The sequence below is a fragment of the Melopsittacus undulatus genome, chromosome 7 (assembly GCF_012275295.1).
Source record: "Melopsittacus undulatus isolate bMelUnd1 chromosome 7, bMelUnd1.mat.Z, whole genome shotgun sequence".
Classification (NCBI taxonomy): domain Eukaryota; kingdom Metazoa; phylum Chordata; class Aves; order Psittaciformes; family Psittaculidae; genus Melopsittacus; species Melopsittacus undulatus.
In genome coordinates this window covers 13,637,422-13,660,542 of record NC_047533.1, presented here as the reverse complement: position 1 = coordinate 13,660,542, position 23,121 = coordinate 13,637,422, and the positions used below count along the sequence as shown (strand labels likewise).

The window sequence follows — 23,121 nt, the reverse complement described above, 5'->3', positions numbered from 1 at the left end:
GCGGCGGAAGCGGCGGGTGTAGCGGCTGCCGGGCTGCAGCGCGGGGATGGAGCTGGGAGGCGGCCGGAGCCGGTAAGCACTGGGCTGAGCAGAGCCGGCTCCTTCCCCTCCGTGCTTCTGCCAGGCCGGGATGTGTGGTGGCTGTGTCCGTGTGGTGCCGCCGCGGTGGGTAGCGCTCGGCCCTCAGCCCTGTCCTCCTCTGACCCCGTTACCCATCCCGCCCGCGGTGTGCCTTGCCCAGCCACGGTGCCGGCTTGTTGCCTGATCCCGGGCAGAGCCCCTCTTCCCTCGGTGCTCGGTCTTGTCCTCTGAAGCAGACGCTCCCGCTGTGCCCTGCTCCGTGCCGGGCATTGAGTCCGGCCTGGAGCCAGGCACGACAGCGTCAGCGTAAATATGAGTATGCTGTTGGGATTCCGCTTGCTCGGAAGCCGCTCACGGCGGCCACCTTATCTGCTGGGAGAGTCTGAATTCAGGGGTTGTTGAAGTGCTGCAAGATCCCGTGAAAGCTGTTATCTGGGAAACAGACATGGCTTCTTTATTTTAAAGCGTAGTAATGCTTTTTATATGAAGATATGACAAGAATAGTAAGAACTAGAGTGTAATAGCCCACTTTAATGCGGCAGGAGGAAGTGAATCACGGAATAACACAGTAAATGTGGAGCCCTTAGCACTCCTGAGAATTGGAAATGGGGGCAACAACTTTCTTGTCATGTTTAACCCAACGTGCTTTTTCTGCTTCATTCATTAGTTAAAACACTGTTATTAGTTCTAATTGTGCTAATAGTTGGAATGTGCCTTTCGTGTTTATAAATGTGCAGGGGAAGAGTTTAATCTTTTCCTTTTTGAAAAAAAAGGATTGAATGAAAATGTGTTTTGTGGGAATGTTACTTGTCTTCCCTTCAGCCTGTTCGAAGAAGTGACTTTTAAAAGAGACTTTGCATTGTATTAAAAACAAGAAAAAGTTGCCATTCTAACTTGTCTAATAAATGAGATTCATGTGGGAAATGTGCTTCTGTACAACAATAACAAATTTGGAATAAATAATGCTACTACAGTGCTCTTCCTTTTAGTTTAGAGGGTGCAGATGCAGGTTTTTTTCTGCAAATTCTATTGGTTTTGTAGATATGATACGATTTTGCCTTAAAATCTAATTTTTGTCAGAAGTTGTCTAAATTGGGGTTTTTTGTTGTGGAGTTCAGTTTATTGGCAGTCCCTTTAGCATGTTTTGGCAGAAGGTGTTTGTTGTAAGAAAATCTTAATTAAAATCAGTATTTCCTACCTGTATGTCTGCACATCTACTGGTGAGCATACTTGTGCCCCATCTTTAATCAGAAAAATGCCATTAGAGCTCACAATGTGGATGTAAACTGAAATCTGCTTCCTTGGGGACCTAAACAAAGTATAAAAATGTTCTTGATTTTCTAAGTTAATTTTTGCAATTTAATATGTAAGATTCATCTTAGCATTTTATTTCATTGTAGGTAATTTAAGTGATTTTCTAGCATGGACACTGTTGCTAGCCATAGTTGTCATCTTCTGCAGCAGCTACATGAACAGCGCATTCAGGGTCTTCTCTGTGACTGCATGCTGGTGGTGAAAGGTGTCTGCTTCAAAGCACACAAAAATGTATTAGCTGCTTTCAGTCAATATTTCAGGTATGTGATAGAAAATGCTTCATTTCAAAAAGTGAACTTAAATGCTGTTGGTTGAGGTTTTCTCTGAGAAGGGTATATTTTTTTTCAGTAGTTGCAGACTAGGTAACTGTTGGAGTATAAGGGAAAAGGTAAAGTTGTTTTTTTTTTTTTTTTGTCCAGAGAGATGTCTGTATTCAATCTAATTAAAAGCTGTGGCCATCGTAATTTATTTTCTAGGCATACATAGCTAACTCCTGCACTGGTTTAGTTTGGCATTTTCCTGATCCTTACTTACAGTGCCACATATAATAGACTCTGGTATTCGGTATTTCATTATGAAAAAAATGACTGTTTACAAGGAGCATAGTAGAGTACATGAACAGAACCAGATAAGGGATATAATTGATGAAACAATTCACGTTCTCTGTTTATAGATAATGTGAATTGTTTCATCAGTTATCTATTCAAAGTAAAATTTGACTGTACAGGTTATTGAATTTCTGTTTAGAACAGATTCTCAGAGACAACATTTGTGCTTTAAAGGTGGGCTGTGAAGCCATATCACTGATTTCTTTCCCCTCTGTATCGCCCTCATTGATCCTCCAAATTGTGAGGAATGCTGGATCTTCAAACTTAGTGTTTTATGTTAGCTATGAATAACCTATTAGATCTGGCAGTTTTTAGACATTGTTTCTTGAAATGTCTCTAAAACTTGACTACTAATCTTACACAAGAAAATTATTTTTATGTTATGACCAGGGAAAAAAGGTTGGTTTTCCTTTTTGTCTTCTAGTGTTGTAACCCTGATGATGTGAAATTATGCTTAAAGACTGAATTTTGAAAGTAGTTAAAAAGAACTAAACTCACAATATAAGGATATAAGTGACTAATTAATTTAAACTCTCTACCCAGATCATGATCCCAGTTCATTATAGTTCCGGTTTTAATTTAGCTCATGTGGGCTGGATTTATGAAAGAATTTGAATGTGGGCATTGGCTTCAGAATAGCTTCTGCATTTCTAAAGTTTAAGCCTAGTTTAAGCCTCTGAGTTGAAGCCTCTTATTTTCTTAAGATTCAAAGCTCATTGATACTATGTCCACCTTTAAATAAAACCTAATTTGAGAGTAATCAAGTTCAGGGCATTTCCTAGTGTAGGAAAATAACTACGTAAGAGTAACCTGACCCCATATATTTATATATATCATTATTTACTGTGAGCGTGTCAGGTTGGAGACTAGGGGTTTTAATGGAATCACAGAATCATAGAATAGTTAGGATTGGAAAGTACCTCAAGATCATCTAGTTCCAAGCCCCCTGCCATGGGCAGGGACACCTCACACTAAACTATATCACCCAAGGCTTCATCCAACCTGGTCTTGAACACTGCCAGGGATGGAACATTCACAGCCTCCCTGGGCAACCCATTCCAGTACCTCACCACCCTAACAGTAAAGAATTTCCTCCTTATATCCAGTCTAAACAACTGCTGTTTAAACTGGAAGGGTGTGAGGTTCCTAAGGCAGCGTGCAAATCCGCTTAATCTAGGACTGGTTATGCATGTGAAGAACTACAGCTCTTATGCTAAGAATACATCAAATAGTCTCGTGAAGGTCTTGTGAATTTAGACACTGGATTCAATGGTGATTCTATGGGTATTGGTTGGGTGGCTGTTACAGACTAATGTACCTGTACTCTATTATTCTTTTATTTGGTTCTCATCCAGTACCAGTAAAAAAGTGTGTTCTTTGCATGAGAGCGAACAGACTGAATATAATGACATTCTCTTACTATTCTCTCATCTTCCTGTGGAGAAAGAATTAGTAATCAGAAATTTAACAAGATTTATTGATAAAGTTTGATGGACAAGCTCAGTTACCAGAAGAGAATAATTACACTAAATTTGAGGTCTGTCTTCTGCGTTTTACTAGAAAGCTTTTAATGCCCCTTTTCATTTGCCGTGATGGAAGTGGAAACACCATTCTGAGTCAACCAACTTTTGCAAATAGTCCGTAAATACACCACTGCACCTAGTATGTAAACATTGAATAGGAAACCACTTGTATAGGGTCTGATTTCGAGATATTAAAAAATGGAAAATTAAAGTTACATAAAGGATCACTTGCTTTGATATATACTAGTGTACTTGTGTAGGACTAATATATAAGTCTTTGAACAGTTTTGGAATGTTCATCTGCAAAAACACAACAATATAGATAAGACCATGTAGAGTAAATTGTTGTTTCATGCCAGGCAGTCTGAGGTATATGTGTGTTTTTTTTTATAAAAGTGTTTGTGAATTATTTGTGTTTGTGATTGAATATTTGCATTATTTTGTCAGGACCCTTTTTCAGAATTCTTCAGGCCAGAAGAATGATGTCTTTCACTTGGACATTAAAAATGTAGGTGGCATAGGCCAGATCTTGGACTTCATGTACACCTCTCACCTGGACCTTAGCCAGGACAATGTGCAAGCTATGTTGGATATTGCACAATGTCTCCAAGTGCAGAATGTGCTGAACATTTGCCACACCTTTTTGAAGTCATCTACAGCTGTAGAGCAGACAGCCAGCATGCCTTGTAATAGTGTATTTTCACTGCAGAATACTTTGACTGCAGATACTAGCTGTGCTAGTGACAGTTACGGAACAAACCTGTTGCATGAATGCTCATCTGACACACAAGCTAATAAAGTCTTGACTGACCACCGTTCACAAGCATCACAGTCTGTTAATCTTCACACACCCTCAGGTGATGGGCAGAAACAACCACAAGACTCCTTAGATGGCAACTGCACAGAGCTTCCATTTAAACAACCAAATCACTATTATAAACTACGTAACTTTTACAGTAAACAGTTCTATAAGCAAAAGGCTTCCTCTAATCATGAGAGAGGAACAGAACAACCCTTTTCTTACAACCCATCTACAGAAATAAACGCAGTAGAGAATAGTTCTTGTACTGTCAACCACTCTGAGTGTATTCTGGAGACCTCAGATCATTTACCATCAAACTTTCTGGCTCAGTCCTTGAATGAAGCTGTTCCAGAGCAAGATGCAGAAAGCACACTTGTGCAGCAGCCCACCAAACAGATGCAATTGAAAAAGGCAATACACCTCAAAAAGTTAAATTTTCTAAGGTCTCAGAAATCTGCAGAGCAGCCGCCTGAGCCTAAAAGAGATGACAGTAGAGTAACAGGAGTAATTGAATCTGTAAATGAAAGTACCATGGACATGACGAGTATAAGAGTTACTGATGAAAAAGAAGCTGAAGATTTAGTAAGTTCTGAGAATTTTGACCAAACTGTTGAAGCTGAAAGATCTCAAGGTCTTTTGGAACCAGAAGGACAATCACAGACTCTTCAGTCGCAAAGGCAATATACTTGTGAATTATGTGGGAAGGCTTTCAAACACCCAAGCAATTTGGAGCTCCATAAAAGGTCTCATACAGGTACAGTTATTGATAACTTGGTCTACAGACCAAATATTTCAATAGAAGAGGATGTCTTGCAGTATCTGTTGATTCAGAGATGCTGGTGAAGGTTTTACTTTCAAAATGTGTGCTTTTAAAAAATGATTAATTATCCAGGAATAAAGTCTGAAAGAGTTCTCCTTCATATTTGTTTTTAGTGTTCTTTTTTGAAGTACTTTGCATGATATTTCAACAAAAACTTTTTGTCTTGCATTTAGAAGAGGTGTTTCTAGTCAGTTTGTCAGATGGCCCAGAAGTTTTGAGTCAGATAATGGTAAGTGTAAGTGGGTAGGAGATAATACAAGAAGTGCTCTAGATGACCTTGGTTCTCTCTGATCATATATTTGCTGTGAGATAAAAGTGATTAGGGTTTGATGGTCATTTCTTTTTAAACTGTAGAAATATGCTCTGTAATAACTTTATATTTTTTTCCTAGTATAATTAACTTTCATTGTGTTTACCCAGGGCATAATGCTCTCTTACAGATAAGTAGGTTGCAGAGTGAATGGGAATTTTTAATTACTTTGTCTTAAAAACTCACAAATAGTATTATTTTTAAACCTATCATAGATTTCTTTCTAAGGATCTTTTTATTTTAGTGAAAAGACTTAGTTTTACATGGAAGTGACTAATTTGTCTGTTCAGTTTAACCAGCATGTTGCATTATATTTCTACAACTTTAGATATGCTTTTTAAGTGTTTAAGAATTACCTTAGCTTGTGACACTGTTGATTCCAAATCCTTGAGATAGCTGATTAATCTGTTGAATGTTTTTTGCCTTTCTTTTTCCTTGTATTAAATATGTAAACACATCTCTCTGGCTTATAAAATAAACATCCCTTTGCATAGGTACCTTGAAAGCAAATATGAGTTGCTCTTAGCAGACACTATTTTCTTTGATTAATCAATCATTAGTATTAAGAATTTTTTTTTCCATTTTATTAGGAGAAAAATCTTTCTAGAATGTGAAAATAGGAACATTTTGTATTAGTTCCCTGAAGTTTTGGCTTGGTGCCTTAGACTGCTTCTGTATGTTCACATTACTAATACTATTTTATTATTTTTAATTTGATCTCCTATGAAAGAGTTGCATATGTTTCTTACAGAGATCCTCTTTGCTTTGTGTTTTTTTAATCTTTTATCAGATTTGAGCTGACATAAGGTATATTTTAATATCTTAAAAATGTCAGGAAAATAGGTAATCAGGTAGAAGATCGAGCATCTAGAGAAGTCCTACCTGAGGGAGAGGCTCTAAAGTCAGTAACAAGTAAGTTTGTGCTAGAGAATCTATGTGAAAGAGAGACCCCCAACTGTGAGAAACCTGTTAGAATTTTCCCTTCCTTAGACATCTAAATCACGGGAAGAAATCTGTGTTTTGTAAGTCTGCCCATTAAACTACTTGGGTTTTTAAGAGTGTGCTGCCTGAGTGATAGACTTTATTTTGTATGGTTTTGAATATGTTAAACCATTTAAAACATGAGGTTCAGGGTATAGTTTACCTTTTTTAATGTATTTTAACTTAAGGATCAGGGGAGTACTGGGTTATAGAAGAGACTATAGCCTAGACTATAGGCTATACAAGTGGTTTACAAATTACTTTTTTTCCCTTAGACACAGCATGGCCAGCAGATGCTTACGAGAGTAGGAAGTGGAAAAAGAAGAAAAGGGTTGCAGTAGCTGTGCAAGGTTATTTATGTGTGTTGCAATCAATTTCTTTGTTCTTATTTGAGGTCTATGTACTTACACATGCTTCCACTCTACTTAAGCTCTAGATGTTGGTTCACATTCCACAGTGCTGCCAGATACTAACTAGATTTATACATTGTGTTAAATAATGTGATCCTACACTTGGTTTTGTTGTTGTTGCAGTCTTTCTCTACTAGTAAGAGTAAGCCTGAGTATACACTGGATTCAGGAATTCCTTGTTGCTTTTCATACATTATGTACTTCCAATAGTGTTCAAAAAATTCCAGACTTGAAGGCTACTTAATGTGCCATTAATGATGTTCTAACAGCATGTCAGTGTTAAATTGACAAAATTTAAGAACGTAAGTTCAACAAATAATGAGCACATATAAAATGGATGGAGAGTTGATGCAGGAATATGACTAGATAGGCCTGTTTGCTTGCCTGTTATTTTGGGATCATGTTAACTTTTTTTCAATATCCAATTAGTGCAAAAAGAGTATTTGGAAAATTCCAATGGATAGTAAGTAGGATGTTAATATAGGAAGGATCTGTAGCTGAAGGTATATGGCACATCTGTATCATTAGTATTAGGTATAATGGTAGTTAAGTAATGTGTGTGCTAAAAGACATTTCTGTGCATTTGCCCCTTCAGAAAGGATAGCAAATTGCTGGCTAATCAATTTGATTTAAAACATTAACTTTCTAGAACTAAGCAAGAGTTAGCAAGTATTTAAGTATTACAGTGCTTACTGAAAGTCCTCCAAATCTGGCTTTGCTGGAGAGGTAAAGGAAGCAAGTTACTAGAATCAACCTTTCACAGTGGTAAGCCAGTGTTTAGCCTAGAAATTACAAGTCTTTCAGCACAAGTGCTGTGGTGGCCTGCTTGTCAAGAAAAAGCATGTGTGAAGTTCTCTGAACACTAGGAACCACTAAAGAATTTACAGGCTAGCATGGTTATGTTGGTGAGTTTTTAATGTGAAGAACAGGCATATTGTGTTCAACACAAGGCATTGTATTGGGTTATCTAGCTATTCTAATTGTATTGCTAGTGGATAGTTAAAGGAATCTCTAAACAGAGCTTATTGCATTGACTTTAAGGTTGATTTTGACTTGACTGAATGTTATAATTTGTTTTTTATTAGATTGACCTGTATAAAAAAAAGGAAGCAAGCATCTCAGTTATACAGTCCTTACCTGCCCAGGAGCATCCAGGGTTTTGTGGGTTTTTGGTGGTTTTTTTTTTTGCCTGTGGTTTTTTTTTTCCCCCCTCTTTCTCTGTCTGGGTTTGGGTTTTTTTGTTTGTTTGATTGATTTTTTTTTTTTTTAATTTTTTTTTAAGTTTCAGGAAACATCCTCTCAAAAAAAAAAAATCCAAACTCCAACCCTGTGAAAAGGACTTTTTTTATTCTGAGCTTTGCTTGAGCATGTTGACAGCATTCCATGCTGTAGAGGATTGTGCTCCTCACCACTGTGAACTCTTCAGGAACACTGCTTCTGCCTTCATGCCTTTCTCCTCTGGAGCTGACACACCTGCTTTGATTCTATGACTGTGTACTTCATCTCTTCTTGTGTAGTGTTGAGCGAGAAGGATGCAACAGAAGATAAAAAACACAAACAGTCCAAGGGTTCAAAAGTCAAGTCCCCTGGATATTTATTTAAGCATTGTCTTAATTGTAGTTCAGTTACTACTTTTCCCCAAATTTTCTCTATTGCTGTTGATCCAACTATGGTCTTTGAGAGGATTAGTTGGTTTGTGATTTAATGCTGGTAATAGAATCATAGAATAATTTGGATTAGAATAGATCTCTGGAAATCATTCTCTGCTCAAGCTGGGTCAAATTAGATTGTGTTGTTTTGCTCATGGCTTTGTGTAGTGTAGTCAAATTCTGGATATCTCTAGAAATAGAGAGATTCCACAACCTCTGCAGCAACTAGTTCCAGTGTTTGACCACCCTCAGGGATAAAAAGTTCTTTTCCTATACCTAATTGCAGTTTCTGACCATCTAACTTGTGTCTATTGCCTCTTGTCCTGTCACTACATACCTTCAAGAGCAACCTGGTTACATGTGTCTTCCCATTGCATGTGGAGAGCAGTAAGATTTCCTGTTGGCCTTCTCTTCTTAAGGCTCCAGATATGGTCTCACCAGTGATAGGGGGAGAAGAATGACCTTCAGCTCACTAGCTGCACTCTGACAAATATGCTGTAGGAAGCACATAGCCACATTTTACTTGAGGAATGCTACACCACTAGGAGTAACACCCTAGTGTTTCTGCTAGAATTCATTCTTGGAATAGGCTACTTCATGTGTCTGATGGTTTGGCATTTTATACAGGTGCAAAATTGAAGTTGCACACAGCCTACACACTAGTTTTGAGAAATTAGAGCCTCCCATTCCCCTCCTCCTTTTTAGTTATTTCAGAGTGGGTTTCTGTTCAGATACTAGTCCTTGTGTCAACAGGAACTTGGGTGTGGGTCTTTTTTTGGTATAGGTAATTTCTGCAGTAATTGCTACTTGTGTGTTTTATCCTTCATTTCAAATTGACTTAATGCTTTAACACTTGTCAGAAGCCTTCCCAGTTGCCACAAATCTTGCTCCCTGTTGGTTTCATTTATGTTTGTGTTGTCAGTACCAGAATTTTTAGTGGTTTGCAAATTTAGAGCCCTAAAGAAATTAAGCCTCAGTGCTCTTTATAGTTGAGTTACTGATTTCTTAGTTTTTTTCTTTTAATTGAATAAAAGCTTTCTCTAAACTTCTTGTAAGATTTCCATTCTTCATCAAGTAGAAAAAGTAGATGCAGCCTCAGGTTGTCAGACTAACTGCAAGATTGTTATCTGTGAAACCATGTAACTGTGTATGTTTATTCTGTGCTTTAAAATCTGAGAGTTGCATTTAATCCTTGATCCTGAAATATGTTGAAAGAACGTCACCTGTATGTGGCAGCAGGGAAGGAAAACAATGGATATTGTATGTATTGTTCATAACACTTCCAAGGATGAAGGAAGGAAACTGATGTAGAGACTACTTGCTGGAAGAGTTGGCTGCAAATGCCAGAAGGTGTTCTGTAAAATCAGGAAAACTATAATTTAAGGAGTAGTCAGGGTTTTGATTCAGCATCAAGATAAAACACAGTGTAAGATCTATTTGTTTTTTCTTTTTGGAAATACCTGCACTCAGAATCACAAGGGTTTACACTAATTTTGCTTCTCTGTACCTGTGGGTCAGATTGTGTCTGTTATCTTAACATAGACTCATGGAAAATATCCTTAGAAGTCTCTGTCATTGAGTTCAGTGGTATTTGAGCAGTCACTGTTTTAAAAATTCTACAAGATGCATAGAGATTTTTATCAACATGTGTAAAAACCTGGGAACCAAGAATGAACAGGGAAAAAAAACTTACCTTTATTGTCCTGGGTTCAGCAGTAGCAGTCATTTTTTCTCATTCTTAGTAGCTGGTGCAGCTCTGTGTTTTTGACTTTCGGCCTGGGCACAGCGCTGATAACACCGATGGTTTTAGTTACTGCTCAAATGTTTAGTCTGACCAAGGACTTTCTGAGTCTCATACTCTGCCAGGGAGGAGGGGAAGCTGGGAGGAAGGAGAGACAGGACACCTGACCCAAACTAGTCAAAGAGGTATTCCATACCATAGTACGTCATGCTCAGGATGTAACTGAGTTACCTGGAAGGGCTTGTTCACTGCTGGGTGGTGTGAGGTATCGGTCGGCAGGTGGTGAGGTGTTGTATTCTCTTCCCTTGTTATTTTTTATCATTATTATTATTGTTGGTAGCAGTAGTGATTTGTGTTATACCTTAGTTACTGGACTGTTCTTATCTCAACCTGTGGGAGTTATATTCTTTTCACTTCACCTTCCCGTCCCTCTGGGAGTGGGGGGAAGAAAGGGCAGGGTGGGAGGGAGCAGACTGAGTGGTTCTGATTTATACCCTGGGCTTAAACCACGACACTTTATGAAACAGTGAAGAGAAGAAAAAGTGATTTAAAAAAGACACTTGTCTTAAACTGGCAGCTGTCAGAGAACTGAAGTATTGTGTAGTCACATTCTGGATTGAGAATTGAGTTATTTTCAAAAGCTAAAACGGGCAGTGCTAATTTTTTACTAAAGCTGCTTGTGTGGTTTTGGAGATTCAAGACTACCGGTATAAATTCAAAATTATGGAGCAAAATACTTGGGTTAATTATTGGATACTCGCATAGGATGAGAATTTGAAGACAAATACATACTTGCTGGGAGGAATGGCTACATGCTATCAGAGATGTATGGTACACATTGAACAGAGGAAATGGAATCCTTCCAAATTAATATTTCTGCATTCCTCTTTCTTTCTAAGAGTGAGCCATTGTGTAGACAAGTGGGAAAACTGGTGGACTTCCCATAGCTTTTGTTGTTGCAGGACCTCATCACCTATTCTGTTCTTCCAGGAGCCTGGGTACCCCTTTCATTTGGGGAAAAAAATAAAAAGGATACAAAACATTTTCATTCATATTAAAACTCTTCTACCTAGTTTTTTTGAAAGATAAATTCTGTTTCTGAGCAAATCTGCCTCACAAGCTTAATGGTAAATACTTTCCCTTGTACTTCTTCCCTTGAATTTCCCTTAATATACTGTACTTCCCCTTGAATTTCCCCGTAAATATATGGTAAGTGTTCCTTGGGGGATATTTTTGCTCTTACATTACATGTTGTAAAAGGAAGTCAATTTAGAACATTTCTATTCTATTGCAACTATTAGAAGTTCTATGTTCTGTTTCTTCTCCTTTTAGGTGAGAAACCTTTTGAATGTAACATTTGTGGGAAACACTTCTCACAGGTGGGAATATTTTATATTATGGTATTTACACTTGAAAATAAAATGCATCTGTTTGTTGATTCTAAAACACTTGGGTTTATGCTTATAGTTAAGATATTTTTTCTTCAGACTTCACTTTAGTGATAAAATATTAAAGCCTTATTTGAAAATAAGATGTTACATGTTTTAGATTTTTTTTGTTACATTTTGTACCTTTGATTCTGTCTGCTCTCAGTAGATGTTATGTATTTTACCTTCAAATGAATACTTAACTATAAAGAGCCACAACTATATTTCAAATGCAGAGAGCAGTCTTTGTTCTTTTGCCTTATGCTTACGGATATGTTTTTAATAGCATTTTTGCAGTGTCTGAAAAAATACAGGTTGGAATTTTATGTAATGTATTCACAAGAGTTCTATCTTCGTAAATGGCATGAATTATTAAGCAGATTTTTTTTTTGAGTCAGATAAATGTATGTCTATATAAATCCATATAATTTGGCTGCTTCTGTGAAGAACAGCAGCCTGTCTGAAGTGACAAAATTCAGCTACGATTTTAAAAAAAGTCTTGTGAAATTCCCTACTTACACATGGGGCCCAAACTTTATCTGTCTTAATTTGCCCTCCAATGCTTGCTTCCTGTTCTGGGTACAGCAATGATTTTGTATTTCTACAGATTTGGTGCCTATTTGTCTTATGTTTCCAAGATGTCTATTTTTTTCTATTTTCTTGGCTGGAATATGTGTACCTAAGTACAGCAGACAATAGAGAGATGCATATTTTTATAATGAGACTAAATCATAATTACCATTGAATAACTTTGGTCTTTCTTGATGGTCCTGGTTTAAGAATTAGAAGTATGTGGTCTTTGTCTACCCACACACCAGTGTTTGCACATCTCTTGCTCCAGTTTTGTAGTCCACCAGTGGGACAACTCTGACCCATGATCTGATGCAGTTGCATCCTCCACTCTGTTACTGAATATGAACATAACACTATGTCCAGTGAGCAGTACCGTTTCACCATGCTTATGAAGCCATTTTGAGCAAAAATGGATCTGCTTATTTGGTAAAGCAGGTGCATTTTCATTCATTTTGGTGGCTGACTTTCTAGTTATTAAAAGAAAAAAGTGAGTATATCTGAATTCCATTAAAAGTAAATTCCATTCCACTTTTGGCAAATGGAGTGGTGTTCTGTACCAGTTCCATGGGGAAGGAGGGAATAAAAAAAGCTGCACACACTCTAGAGTGTATGACAGGCTTGACAGAGACCCCTCATGCAACATGCATAGCTCCTCTTCGATTAAAAGGAAATCCCAGTAAAACTGGAAATTTCTACCTTTTAATTAAACACTCTTAAACAGTTTCCCTCCCCTTCCCATTACCTCACTTGCCCAAAGATATAGGTAGATACACACCGATGGACAGTACCTACAGGTCCAGAATAAGAGCTACAGCATTCAGCTTATGTGCTGCAGTTCTTTCTGGTCATAACAAAGAACTTGAATGCTTCTAAGGTACATGCATTTGAATCACGCAAGTAAGATGCAAGGATAATTGCTGTCTATTTTTTGTTCAAAAGACCATCTCTGATCTTGTGCTTGATCTCAGCTTGCAGGCAAAGAAATAGTCATACTTTTCTTATTTGAGCCTTTGTGTTCTGTGCTTTTGAGACAGTGCAGTTGTGCCTGATGGTATGTCTCTGCCTGCTGAATGTAACTGGTGTTCTGTGTGTTGGAATGTGAAATAGAAAATGAAAAAAGTAGGGAAAATTGACATAGGAACTCATAGCCTGGAACAAATAACCATAAATGTCTTTGACTTTTGGACAAAAAAGTTCCTTTTGTATTTCCAAGCCGGCATCTTCCAGTACAGCTGCAAAGCCATTGCTATGTGGTGCTTCTCTGGCTGGTGATCCAGGATATCATGGGTGACTACATGCATTAGTTCCTTCAGTTTAAAAGCATGCCAGTTACAAATGGACCAAGCCTAGCATTTCTCTCTAGTCTCCAAATTTGTGAGCAGTGGTATACCACCAGTATTAGTAAAAGGATTTTTCCGAGCACTTGTTAATGTCCTCATTATGAGGAAGTGACAGTCTTATAAGGAAGAAATGGATCTACTTGCTACTCTGTAAAATGTTTTTATTCTGGCTAAAAATCCCTGTTGAGAACTATTTCAGAATAATTGTTGCACTTGAAATTCACCCTCTGTCTTTATCCAGAATAACTTTCAAATGCCTGTGATATGGTTTGTTTTGTGACATGGATAAAGGTAAAGGTTCTGTCTTTCTTACGTTTCTCTCAAATGCATCTCTGCGTAAAATCCCTTGTCTTTGCAAAGCACAGATTGTTCTGCGGTTAGTATTTTCCTTCCTCAGAAACAGGTGCCTAATACCTCTCTTTATCTAGGGTTCAGTATTACAAATTTTGGCCTGAGAGACCAATGGTTCAGTCATACCATTGTCTGAAAAACATTACAGGGGTTAAAGAAAGTTCTCTCAAATGGTGATCCCTTTAGTATTGTTCTCTGTGTCTGTGTCTGCAGTGCCCTAGTTCTGGTATATTACAACCTCTGATTACAGTAATTGTTACAGGACTGGGAGAGGAAAGATACATAATAAAAATGAGTTATTAGTAATCCCATTTGTTCATTTCAGTACTTCCTGTTCTGTTTTCTTTTGGTATGAGTAAATATTTGTAGGTTTGGAGCCCTTGGCTTGGAGTATTTTGTGGATTGAAAAATGTTTACCCTGTTCTTTCTTTTTATCCTCCTGGTAGGTGAATTCAGAGGTCCTAATGTAACAACATTTTATTTGTATGACAGGGAAAGTAAGACTAACATGAACCATATTAGTAGGAAGTTTTCTTTTTCACTGCAATCTGCGTAGTGTAATTTTCATTTATAATTTGATCTGGTTTCAACTGTAGGGATTTCTTTTTCCTTAGCATTTGATTCTAAGCTTTTTTCTTATTTTCTGTTCTTGTATGTGTATAATGGCATACACAAGCAATTTGATCTGAAATGTATGGTAGTCTTTCTTTACTGGATAAGAATGCTTGAGTTCATACATGCTTTTTATCATCACTGCCTTAGAATTAGAAATAAAAAGGCAGTCTCATAGTTCCCATCATTGTCTTTTTGTCTGTATCCAACAACAGGCTAGCTGAATTTAAAGTGTTTAAATTGCTGTCCCTTCAGGCAGGTAATCTCCAGACACATTTGCGTCGACATTCTGGTGAAAAGCCATACATTTGTGAAATCTGTGGGAAAAGGTGAGTAGAGCTGTACGTCTCAGTAAAGTTAACATAGTAAAACTGGGAGCCAAGTAGCACACTGCTCAGTTTTGTTTAAAAGACATTGACTTTCAAGGAGTACTGATGGGATTAAAATACATAAATGTCTCTAAGTATCTTGTTGCAAGTCTCAATAATAACATGTCACCACATATATAGCCTATGGTCTTTACTGAATTTCTTGTATATTGGTGTCTTTATTGAAGGGCATATTGTTGTGTGTATTTTGAGCAGTGTGAGTGGCAGTAAATCATGTGGGTTTGTACCTTTCTGTTATTTGGTCATATATTTTTTGTTACATTTCATGGAAATTATGATGTATGGGAAACCTGATAAATTTAAGCAAAGCATTAAATGTTTCTGTCTTTGGCTTACAGGGGATAGAAAATATACTAATGTAGAAGTAGCATTAAATGCAGAATAAATTAGTGAAATTAATAGTGAAAAGGGTTTTTTGGTTGATTGGTTTTTTCCCTAGCATAAATTTAACTGAACATTACCAGATTAATTTTTTTTCTTAAATGCAGCCTTTCATCTGTGGATCTTAATCTTTGTTCATTACATCAGGCATTCATTATAGTTGTTTTCCATAAGATAATCAGTATAGGAGAGTAAGGGTCTTACAAAGACCATAATCGGATTTCCATATTCTATTACAGATTTGCTGCCTCTGGTGATGTTCAGCGTCATATCATTATTCATTCTGGAGAAAAGCCTCATCTGTGTGATATCTGTGGCAGAGGTATGTAAGAACCAAGGTTTCTGCCTCTGAGGATTTTTGATTGAAATGTGAGGAGTCATTTTAATCTTCAGTTTCTGTTGTATTTTTGTAGGATTCAGTAACTTCAGTAATTTAAAGGAGCACAAAAAGACTCATACAGCAGATAAAGTGTTCACCTGTGATGAATGTGGGAAGTCATTCAACATGCAACGAAAATTAGTAAAGCACAGAATTAGGCATACTGGAGAAAGACCATACAGCTGTTCAGCATGTGGTAAGATTTAATGTGCATGGCTTGGTTGTGTCTGCTTATTAAATAGGTAAAAGCTCCTATGTCAGCAGAGTAGCAATTAACCAAAATGGTTTTAAATTGAAATACCATGTTGTGAAAGCTTGTCAGAAAATCTGTATTGAATGCTTCATAGTCTTTCATTTGGTGGATTAAACTCCTTTAGCTGTTGTAAATAAATTCGAAAGTGAATTTCAGTTGAAGAATACAGAAAGGAAATAAGAGGAATCAACACTGTACATGTACGTGCTGCTGCAAAAATGATTTCTTTTCAGTATAGTCACTTGTGATTGAAATTCAGGTTTGGCATCACTGGGTTTTGGTGCTGGGTTTTTTTTTTTTTCTTTTTTTCCCCCAGTTGATTTAACTGCATTCAACCATAGAGTTTGATAACAACCTTTTGCTTCAACATCTGGAATAAAATCAAAACTTGACCAATGTTTCATACCAAAGAACACCCATGTTCAAAACTTGCTAGATACATCATACTTCCAGGTGGTTTGAAAATGCCTCTTTGATCGGTGACTCATCCTTGTAATAACAGCTCTCAGAAGTTGCATTGTCTATCCTTACCTCATACCTTACTGAGCATCCTACTTGCTTTTCTGCCCTTAAGCTATTTTGGTATAATTTCACTTATGTTCTGAGGAATCTGCTTTGGCAGAGGGTAGCTCTTTCACATAATGTCCAGTTCAATATGTCTTATTTGTAATGTCTTGAGGCACAACAAAAGCTAATATTACCGGAAGGTCTGGCAGAAGGAGACATAGAGACATGCAGGATATAAAAGTATAAACAGACAGTTGTGTTGCTGACATTAAAATAGGCCTTTTTTGATCTTGTTTTGCAGTGCTTTTTGATTATTATTTTCATTTTAGCCAGGTCATCTTGCACTGAGAAGGCAAAAATTGTGCAAAAAGGGTCTGATCAAGCCTTAAGAATTTTGCATTCACATTATGCAGAAAACTGACTAAAACAGTAATTTGTAATATTACTGTTACAGAATCACAGAATCCCAAGGGTTGGAAGGGACCTCAAAAGATCATCTAGTCCAGCCCCCCTGCAAGAGCAGGGAAACCTAGAGTACATCACACAGGAACTTGTCCAGGCAGGCCTTGAATATCTCCAACATAGGAGACTCCACAAGCCCCCTGGGCAGCCTGTTCCAGTGCTTTGTCACTCTCACAGTAAAGAAGTTCTTCCTGATGTTCACATGGAACCTCCTATGCTCCAGTTTACACCCATTGTCCCTTGTCCTACCACTGGATATCACTGAGAAAAGCCTAGCTCCATCATCCTGACACCCACCCTTTACATATTTGTAAACATTGATGAGGTCACCCCTCAGTCTCCTCTTCTCCAAGCTAAAGAGACCCAGCTCCCTCAGCCTCTCCTCATAAGGGAGGTGTTCCACTCCCTTCATCATCTTTGTGGCTCTGCGCTGGACTCTTTCAAGCAATTCCCTGTCCTTCTTGAACTGGGGGGCCCAGAACTGGACACAATATTCCAGATGCGGCCTCACCAAGGCAGAGTAGAGGGGGAGGAGAACCTCTCTTGCCCTACTAACCACACCCTTTCTAATGCACCCTAGGATGCCATTTGCCTTCTTGGCCACAAGGGCACATTACTGGCTCATGGTCATCCTCCTATCCACCAGGACCCTCAGGTCCCTTTCCCCTTCACTCCTTTCCAGCAGGTCAACCCTCAACCTGTACTGGTACATGGGGTTGTTCTTCCCCAGATGCAAGACTCTACACTTGCCCTTGTTGAATTTCATCAAGTTTCTCCCCAACCAACTCTCCAGCCTGTCCAGGTCTCACTGAATGGCAACACAGCCTTCTGGTGTGTCAGCCACTCCTCCCAGTTTAGTGTCATCAGCGAACTTGCTGAGGGTACACTCAGTTCCCTCATCCAGGTCGTTGATGAAAATATTAAACAGCACTGGTCCCAGCACCGACCCCTGAGGGACTCCCCTAGTCACAGACCTCCAGCCAGATTCTGCCATATTGACCACAACTCTCTGCCTTCTTCCTTTCAAACAGTTCTTGATCCACCTCATTACCTGATCATCAAGCCCACACTTCCTTAGCTTATCTATGAGGATGCTGTGGGAGATAGTATCAAATGCCTTACTGAAATCAAGAAAACCCACATCTACTGCTCTACCATCATCCCTCCACCTAGTCACTTCCTCATAGAAGGCTGTAAGGTTGATCAAACATGACTTCCCCCTGGTAAAGCCATTTTGGCTGTTCTTAATGACCCCCTCATCCTTGATATGCCTAGAGATGGCGTCAAGAATAAGTTGTTCCATCACCTTTCCAGGGACGGAGGTAAGGCTGACCGGTCTATAATTACCTGGGTCCTCCTTCTTGCCTTTCTTATGGACTGGTGTGACATTTGCCATCCTCCAATCCTCAGGCACCTCTCCCGTTTCCCACGACTTACCAAAGATGATGGAGAGTGGTCTAGCAATGACCTCCACCAGCTCCCTCAGCACCTGTGGGTGCATTCCATCCGGACCCATCGATTTATAGATGTCCAGATTGCTCAGCTGATCCCTAACCCAATCCTCATCTACCAAAGCAAACTCCTCCTTTGTCCTGACTCCTTCTGGGGCTATAGGAATCTAGGCCCCTGGGAAGAGTCTGCAGGAGTAAAGACAGAGGCAAAGAAGGCATTCAGCACCTCTGCCTTCTTTATATCCTCTATCTCCAGGGCACCCACCTTCTGGGACTGGTATATCCTACCTGCCACCAGCAAACCAGGTGTCTCATATAGCAGCCCATGATTGAAAACCCCAAAACCCTGCCTTTGGCACCAGTCACATAGCCATACATTAATCTGCAGGCTCTTCTTATTTATCTCTTCACCCTTGCTTTTAACAGGTATGGAAGCAAACACCACTGGCACTCCAGACCCGTTAACCAGCCATCCCAGGGCCCTGAAGTCTCTCTTCATTGCCCTTGCCCTCCTTGTAATAATTTCATCACTGCCAACCTGAAAAACCAGCAGCAGATAGTAGTCAGAGGGCTGCACCAGATCAGAGAGTTTCTTTTTAACATCTCTAATCTGAGCCCCAGGTAGGCAGCAGACTTCCCTGTGGGATGGATCCCATCAACAAATGGGTCCTTCTGTTCCCCTCAGAAGGGAGTCACCCACCATAATTATTCCTCTTTTCTTCTTGGTTGGGGAAGTTCTAAGGCATGGGGGTGAGTGACAAGCCCTAGGTGACTCACTACATAGATTTACCTCTCCATCTCCATTTACCTGGCCCTCTAGTTCCAAGACCTCATACCTGTTATTCAAGGGCAACTGGGAGGGAGGAAGGGATTGCGAGGGTTTTTGCTTACCTCTCTGAGGAGGGACCTCCCTCCATACATCCTTGTGCCTTAAGTTCTCTCCTTCTGTCTGATGGTAGGAGGGAAGGGGATCCATCCAAGGTTCAACCACTTCCCTCTGCCCCTGCCTTAGGGTGTGGCTCCACCAATCCATTTCACTTTCGCATTCTCTGATGGCTCTCAACCTTTCTACCTCCTCCCTCAGTTCAACCACCTGCCTGAGCAGATCATTTATTTGCTCACAGCGAACACAAGCAGTGTCACTGGCTCCTTCCAATACAAGTGCCGGGCTCAGGCATTCACTGCAGCCAGAGACCTGCATGGCTGCATGTCTGCAGGAAGGCTCAGTCTGGATATCCACATTATTACTCACTACCGCTTTTGATCGTGTTGTGACCACGATCTGTCTGGTCGATCGATCTGTTTACGCTCTGCACGCAAACAAGCACTCCTTCCCCTCCTGCGCTCTTGATGAGGTGGTTAGCCCACTCGCCTGCCTGCGTGAGCTGCCTCGACCCGCTCTGTTTGCCTGCTCTGTTTGCCGTGCTCCTGGTCGCCGCGCTCCCTGGGCAGGTTTTTAACCCCTCACAGTTGGTGCCGCTCCTCCTGTCTCCACCCCTGGTGAGTCACCTCCTCGCGGTAGCTGAGCTCTTTGCAAGTCTTGTCAAGGACTCGAGGCTCCCTCCTCAGTGGCTCTTGTCGCTCTGAGGTGAGGCTCCTGGATGCTGATCTCTCCCCGCTACGCACCGGTGTTGCAGGTGTTCTCTCTCAAGCTACTCACCTCAGCAACTGTTACTGCTTAATGGCTTTTCTGAAGAGAAATCTTGGGAGTAGAATAAAAAGTATGATTCCGAAAATTGAGATTGCCGTTTTACTGAGCATTCAGATTCAAGTTCCTTTTAGTTGGTATCTGTTCACAAAAAATAAAATAACCTTTAGCCTAGGTAAAATGAGATAAAACCACAAATAGGAACCACTTTATTTCCACTGCCCTAAAGAATGTGAGGTAGCAGTTCTGGAAATCAATGCTCTCTGATTCTGATTGCTCTACACTTTGACTTGCTTAAGCCTCAGTTTTCTTTGCATTGTGGTAATTGAGCTTGTTTGAGCCTGTGGTTCTGAAAACAGGCAAGCAGTTGAATATTTTATTGTATTCCAGTATTTACAGCAATAAAAAATTAGATTTGACCTGTTCTCTGGCTAGAATATAAAAGAAATGGACTGCTGCATTACGTTAGCTCAGAGTTAAAAAAAAAGCTAACTTTGTCAGCACTTTAAGAATAGTTCCTTAGTAATGAACAAGCCATTACTTTCTGTGATGCAATTCTTGCTGGAAGAATATATTTAGAAGCTTATTGAGGGTACTGGTTTTCCCGACAGACAAATTAAATTGCTTATTTTCATTTTTTCCTCCACGAAGATTGATACAAACTGAGGGCTCTCACAGCTTTCAGATACTAATGGATTTTCCCATCTCTGGAGACTGAAACTAAAGCACTGGTAAACACAAGTTAGAAAATCAGATCAAGAAGAAGAAACAAGTTATTGTAAAAATAGAACTTGTTTGAACCAGCTCTAGATAGACAAAGTGCCATGAGTGGGACATGACATAAAGTGATATCTTCTCTAATTAAAACATGTTTATGCCCTGGTACTAAGAACAAAATCTTAATCTGTCACTTCTGTCTTGTAGGGAAATGTTTTGCAGGCTCTGGTGACCTGCGTAGACACGTGAGGACTCACACAGGAGAAAAACCCTATACCTGTGAGACCTGTAACAAGTGCTTCACCCGCTCTGCTGTTCTGCGGCGGCACAAGAAAATGCATTGTAAAGCCACTGACGAGGGTCCAAATGCACTAGATGAGTTTACTCAAGGGATCGAAACGTCTGACCTTGACAAGTCTCAGAGTTCTGACTCTTTTGGCCAAGAAATGTCCGTTACCTTGTTACCAGTGTCTGTTAAATTTCCCGTTCGTCCAGCTGAATTTGATAGTTCTGTGGATTCTTACTGTAAGCTGCGATCAATGATTCAACACCATGACTCAGCAAACCAGCAGAAACTGAATGTGGATTCTGCTAAACTCCCAAAGGCTCAGCCCCAGCAAACTCCACCACCACCATATAGTTACGCAGATGTAGATGTATCTTCTGCAGAAGAACCCTTACAGTCTGATAATATTCCCATGATTCGTTCCTCTATGGTCAGCTTGGACAGTCATTGTAATGACCCACTAGGTAGTCGAACACCGTCTGCTGTGTACAAGAATAATGAAGGACCATTCTTCTCTAGCATGACTCTCTGGGGTTTAGCTATGAAGACTTTGCAGAATGAAAGTGAACTGGAACAATGAGGGCTCAGGTGACTGCATCAAAACTTCTTAGAGGCATTTCATGCTAAAATGATTGTGATCGCGTTGCAGCAGTGAGAGGCCAGAGCTAGTTTTTAAGCCAACTGGTTTGGATACTGGTAATCATATACACATACCCAAAACCCAGCGTTGGCTGCCTTTACACTGCTTCTCAGCACTGCTTGGGGGACCTTTGTTCTGTGACTGCACTGTGTAGCTCATGTGTTGCCATGATTTACTAAAATTAGCTATTTGATAAATTTACCATTTGACTTGGTATTTTTCACTTGATAATGAAGGAAAGGATAGCCCAAGGCCTGATTTCATGAAATGGGTGCAATTGCAAACATGGTCATCAGAGTTGTGTAAGGGTATAGATATGAAAAGAGGAAAGTACTTAACACATCCCTAGTGAACCTGAGTTTCAGTAGTAGCTTTCTGATTGGTAGGATCATTGGTTTACATGACTTGAGTATTGTGATATTAAATGTAAATGTTAAATACCTGACAATATTTGTGATAGTGCAAAGTAACTGTATATCTAGAAAACTTTATTTTTTTACAATAAAAGCTTTTTTTTAGTATTTTATAAACTATTTTGCACAGCAGATTATTTGTACAAGGATCATCTGACCAAGATCAGGAAATGCAAATAAAGGGAAGTTGTTTTACATCGTCTCTTAACTGCTCGATGTGTTTCATCTTTTTGTGGAAGATTCCATCAGTTCCAGGTATCTTTACAATGCTAATGGGGGTACAACTGCAAGAAGAGCTGCGCTATAAGTTCACTCAATACACCAGTATGTTTCATTTCAATGAATTGCTGTAAAGCAATGGCTAATTAATGGAATCAATAGACTGCTACATGATGAGAAAGGGCTACAGGCCTTTTTCTGCTTTGGTGCTTTGAATGCTTACATTTCATTTTCGTATAGATCTGTTGCTACATTTCAAACTGCTTGCTACAGTCACTTGGGTTTTACTGGCGTAACTTTTTTGCATCCATCAACAAGTTTTAATGTGTTGTCAGGCCTTATGCTAAATCATTCCTTACATACTGTAGTTTGTGACACAAAAATATCCTTGTACTTAACCTTTTTTCTGAACTTCATTCACAGACTGCAAAGTCTGAAGTATACTGCCTGCTTCCTGTAAGGAGTATGTAGGCTGAGAAGTAGATTCCAGTGCTTTACATCAGCTAACAAGATCTGCTATCACCACTGTTTAATAACACTGCAGTTCCTCTGCTGAAAAATCAGGTTTGTATAAATTTAATAGCTGGAACTGTCCGTTAATTAACATGTGATGTCACATTGTCCCAGTATTAGAAAATATATTGACACTTCTATCTAACTAAAGTACAAACATTCAAATCTATTATGATTGTCTGGCTCTTGGTAGAACAGACCATGGGTGACTTACAGTTCAATGCTTGCATTCTGTGGAAGTTCAGAGCCTGGAAAATACAGTGCTTTCATATTTGTAGAGTGTTCATCACTTCTTTCCCCCTCCCTGGAATTCAAGAGTAG

At 39.3% G+C, this 23,121-nt stretch overlaps 1 protein-coding gene across 1 annotated transcript; it reads left to right on the top strand.

The window, feature by feature from the left end:
- Positions 1 to 11: 11 nt before the first annotated feature.
- ZBTB49 (zinc finger and BTB domain containing 49) lies at positions 12 to 22,276 on the top strand. The gene is made up of 8 exons (XM_013128911.2): positions 12 to 72; positions 1,482 to 1,655; positions 3,974 to 5,082; positions 11,572 to 11,618; positions 14,798 to 14,871; positions 15,552 to 15,634; positions 15,726 to 15,887; positions 20,937 to 22,276. Exons 2-8 carry the CDS (start codon positions 1,504 to 1,506, stop codon positions 21,593 to 21,595), a joined length of 2,286 nt encoding a protein of 761 aa, XP_012984365.1. The 5' UTR covers positions 12 to 72; positions 1,482 to 1,503; the 3' UTR covers positions 21,596 to 22,276.
- Positions 22,277 to 23,121: the final 845 nt, after the last annotated feature.

Excerpts from the sequence above, each read along its gene's own strand:
- ZBTB49 (XM_013128911.2), top strand. The coding sequence starts at position 1,504 with ATGGACACTGTTGCTAGCCATAGTTGTCATCTTCTGCAGCAGCTACAT. Across the intron at positions 5,083-11,571 it reads CCATAAAAGGTCTCATACAG|GTGAGAAACCTTTTGAATGT; the intron begins GTACAGTTATTG and ends TTCTCCTTTTAG. Across the intron at positions 11,619-14,797 it reads GTGGGAAACACTTCTCACAG|GCAGGTAATCTCCAGACACA; the intron begins GTGGGAATATTT and ends CTGTCCCTTCAG.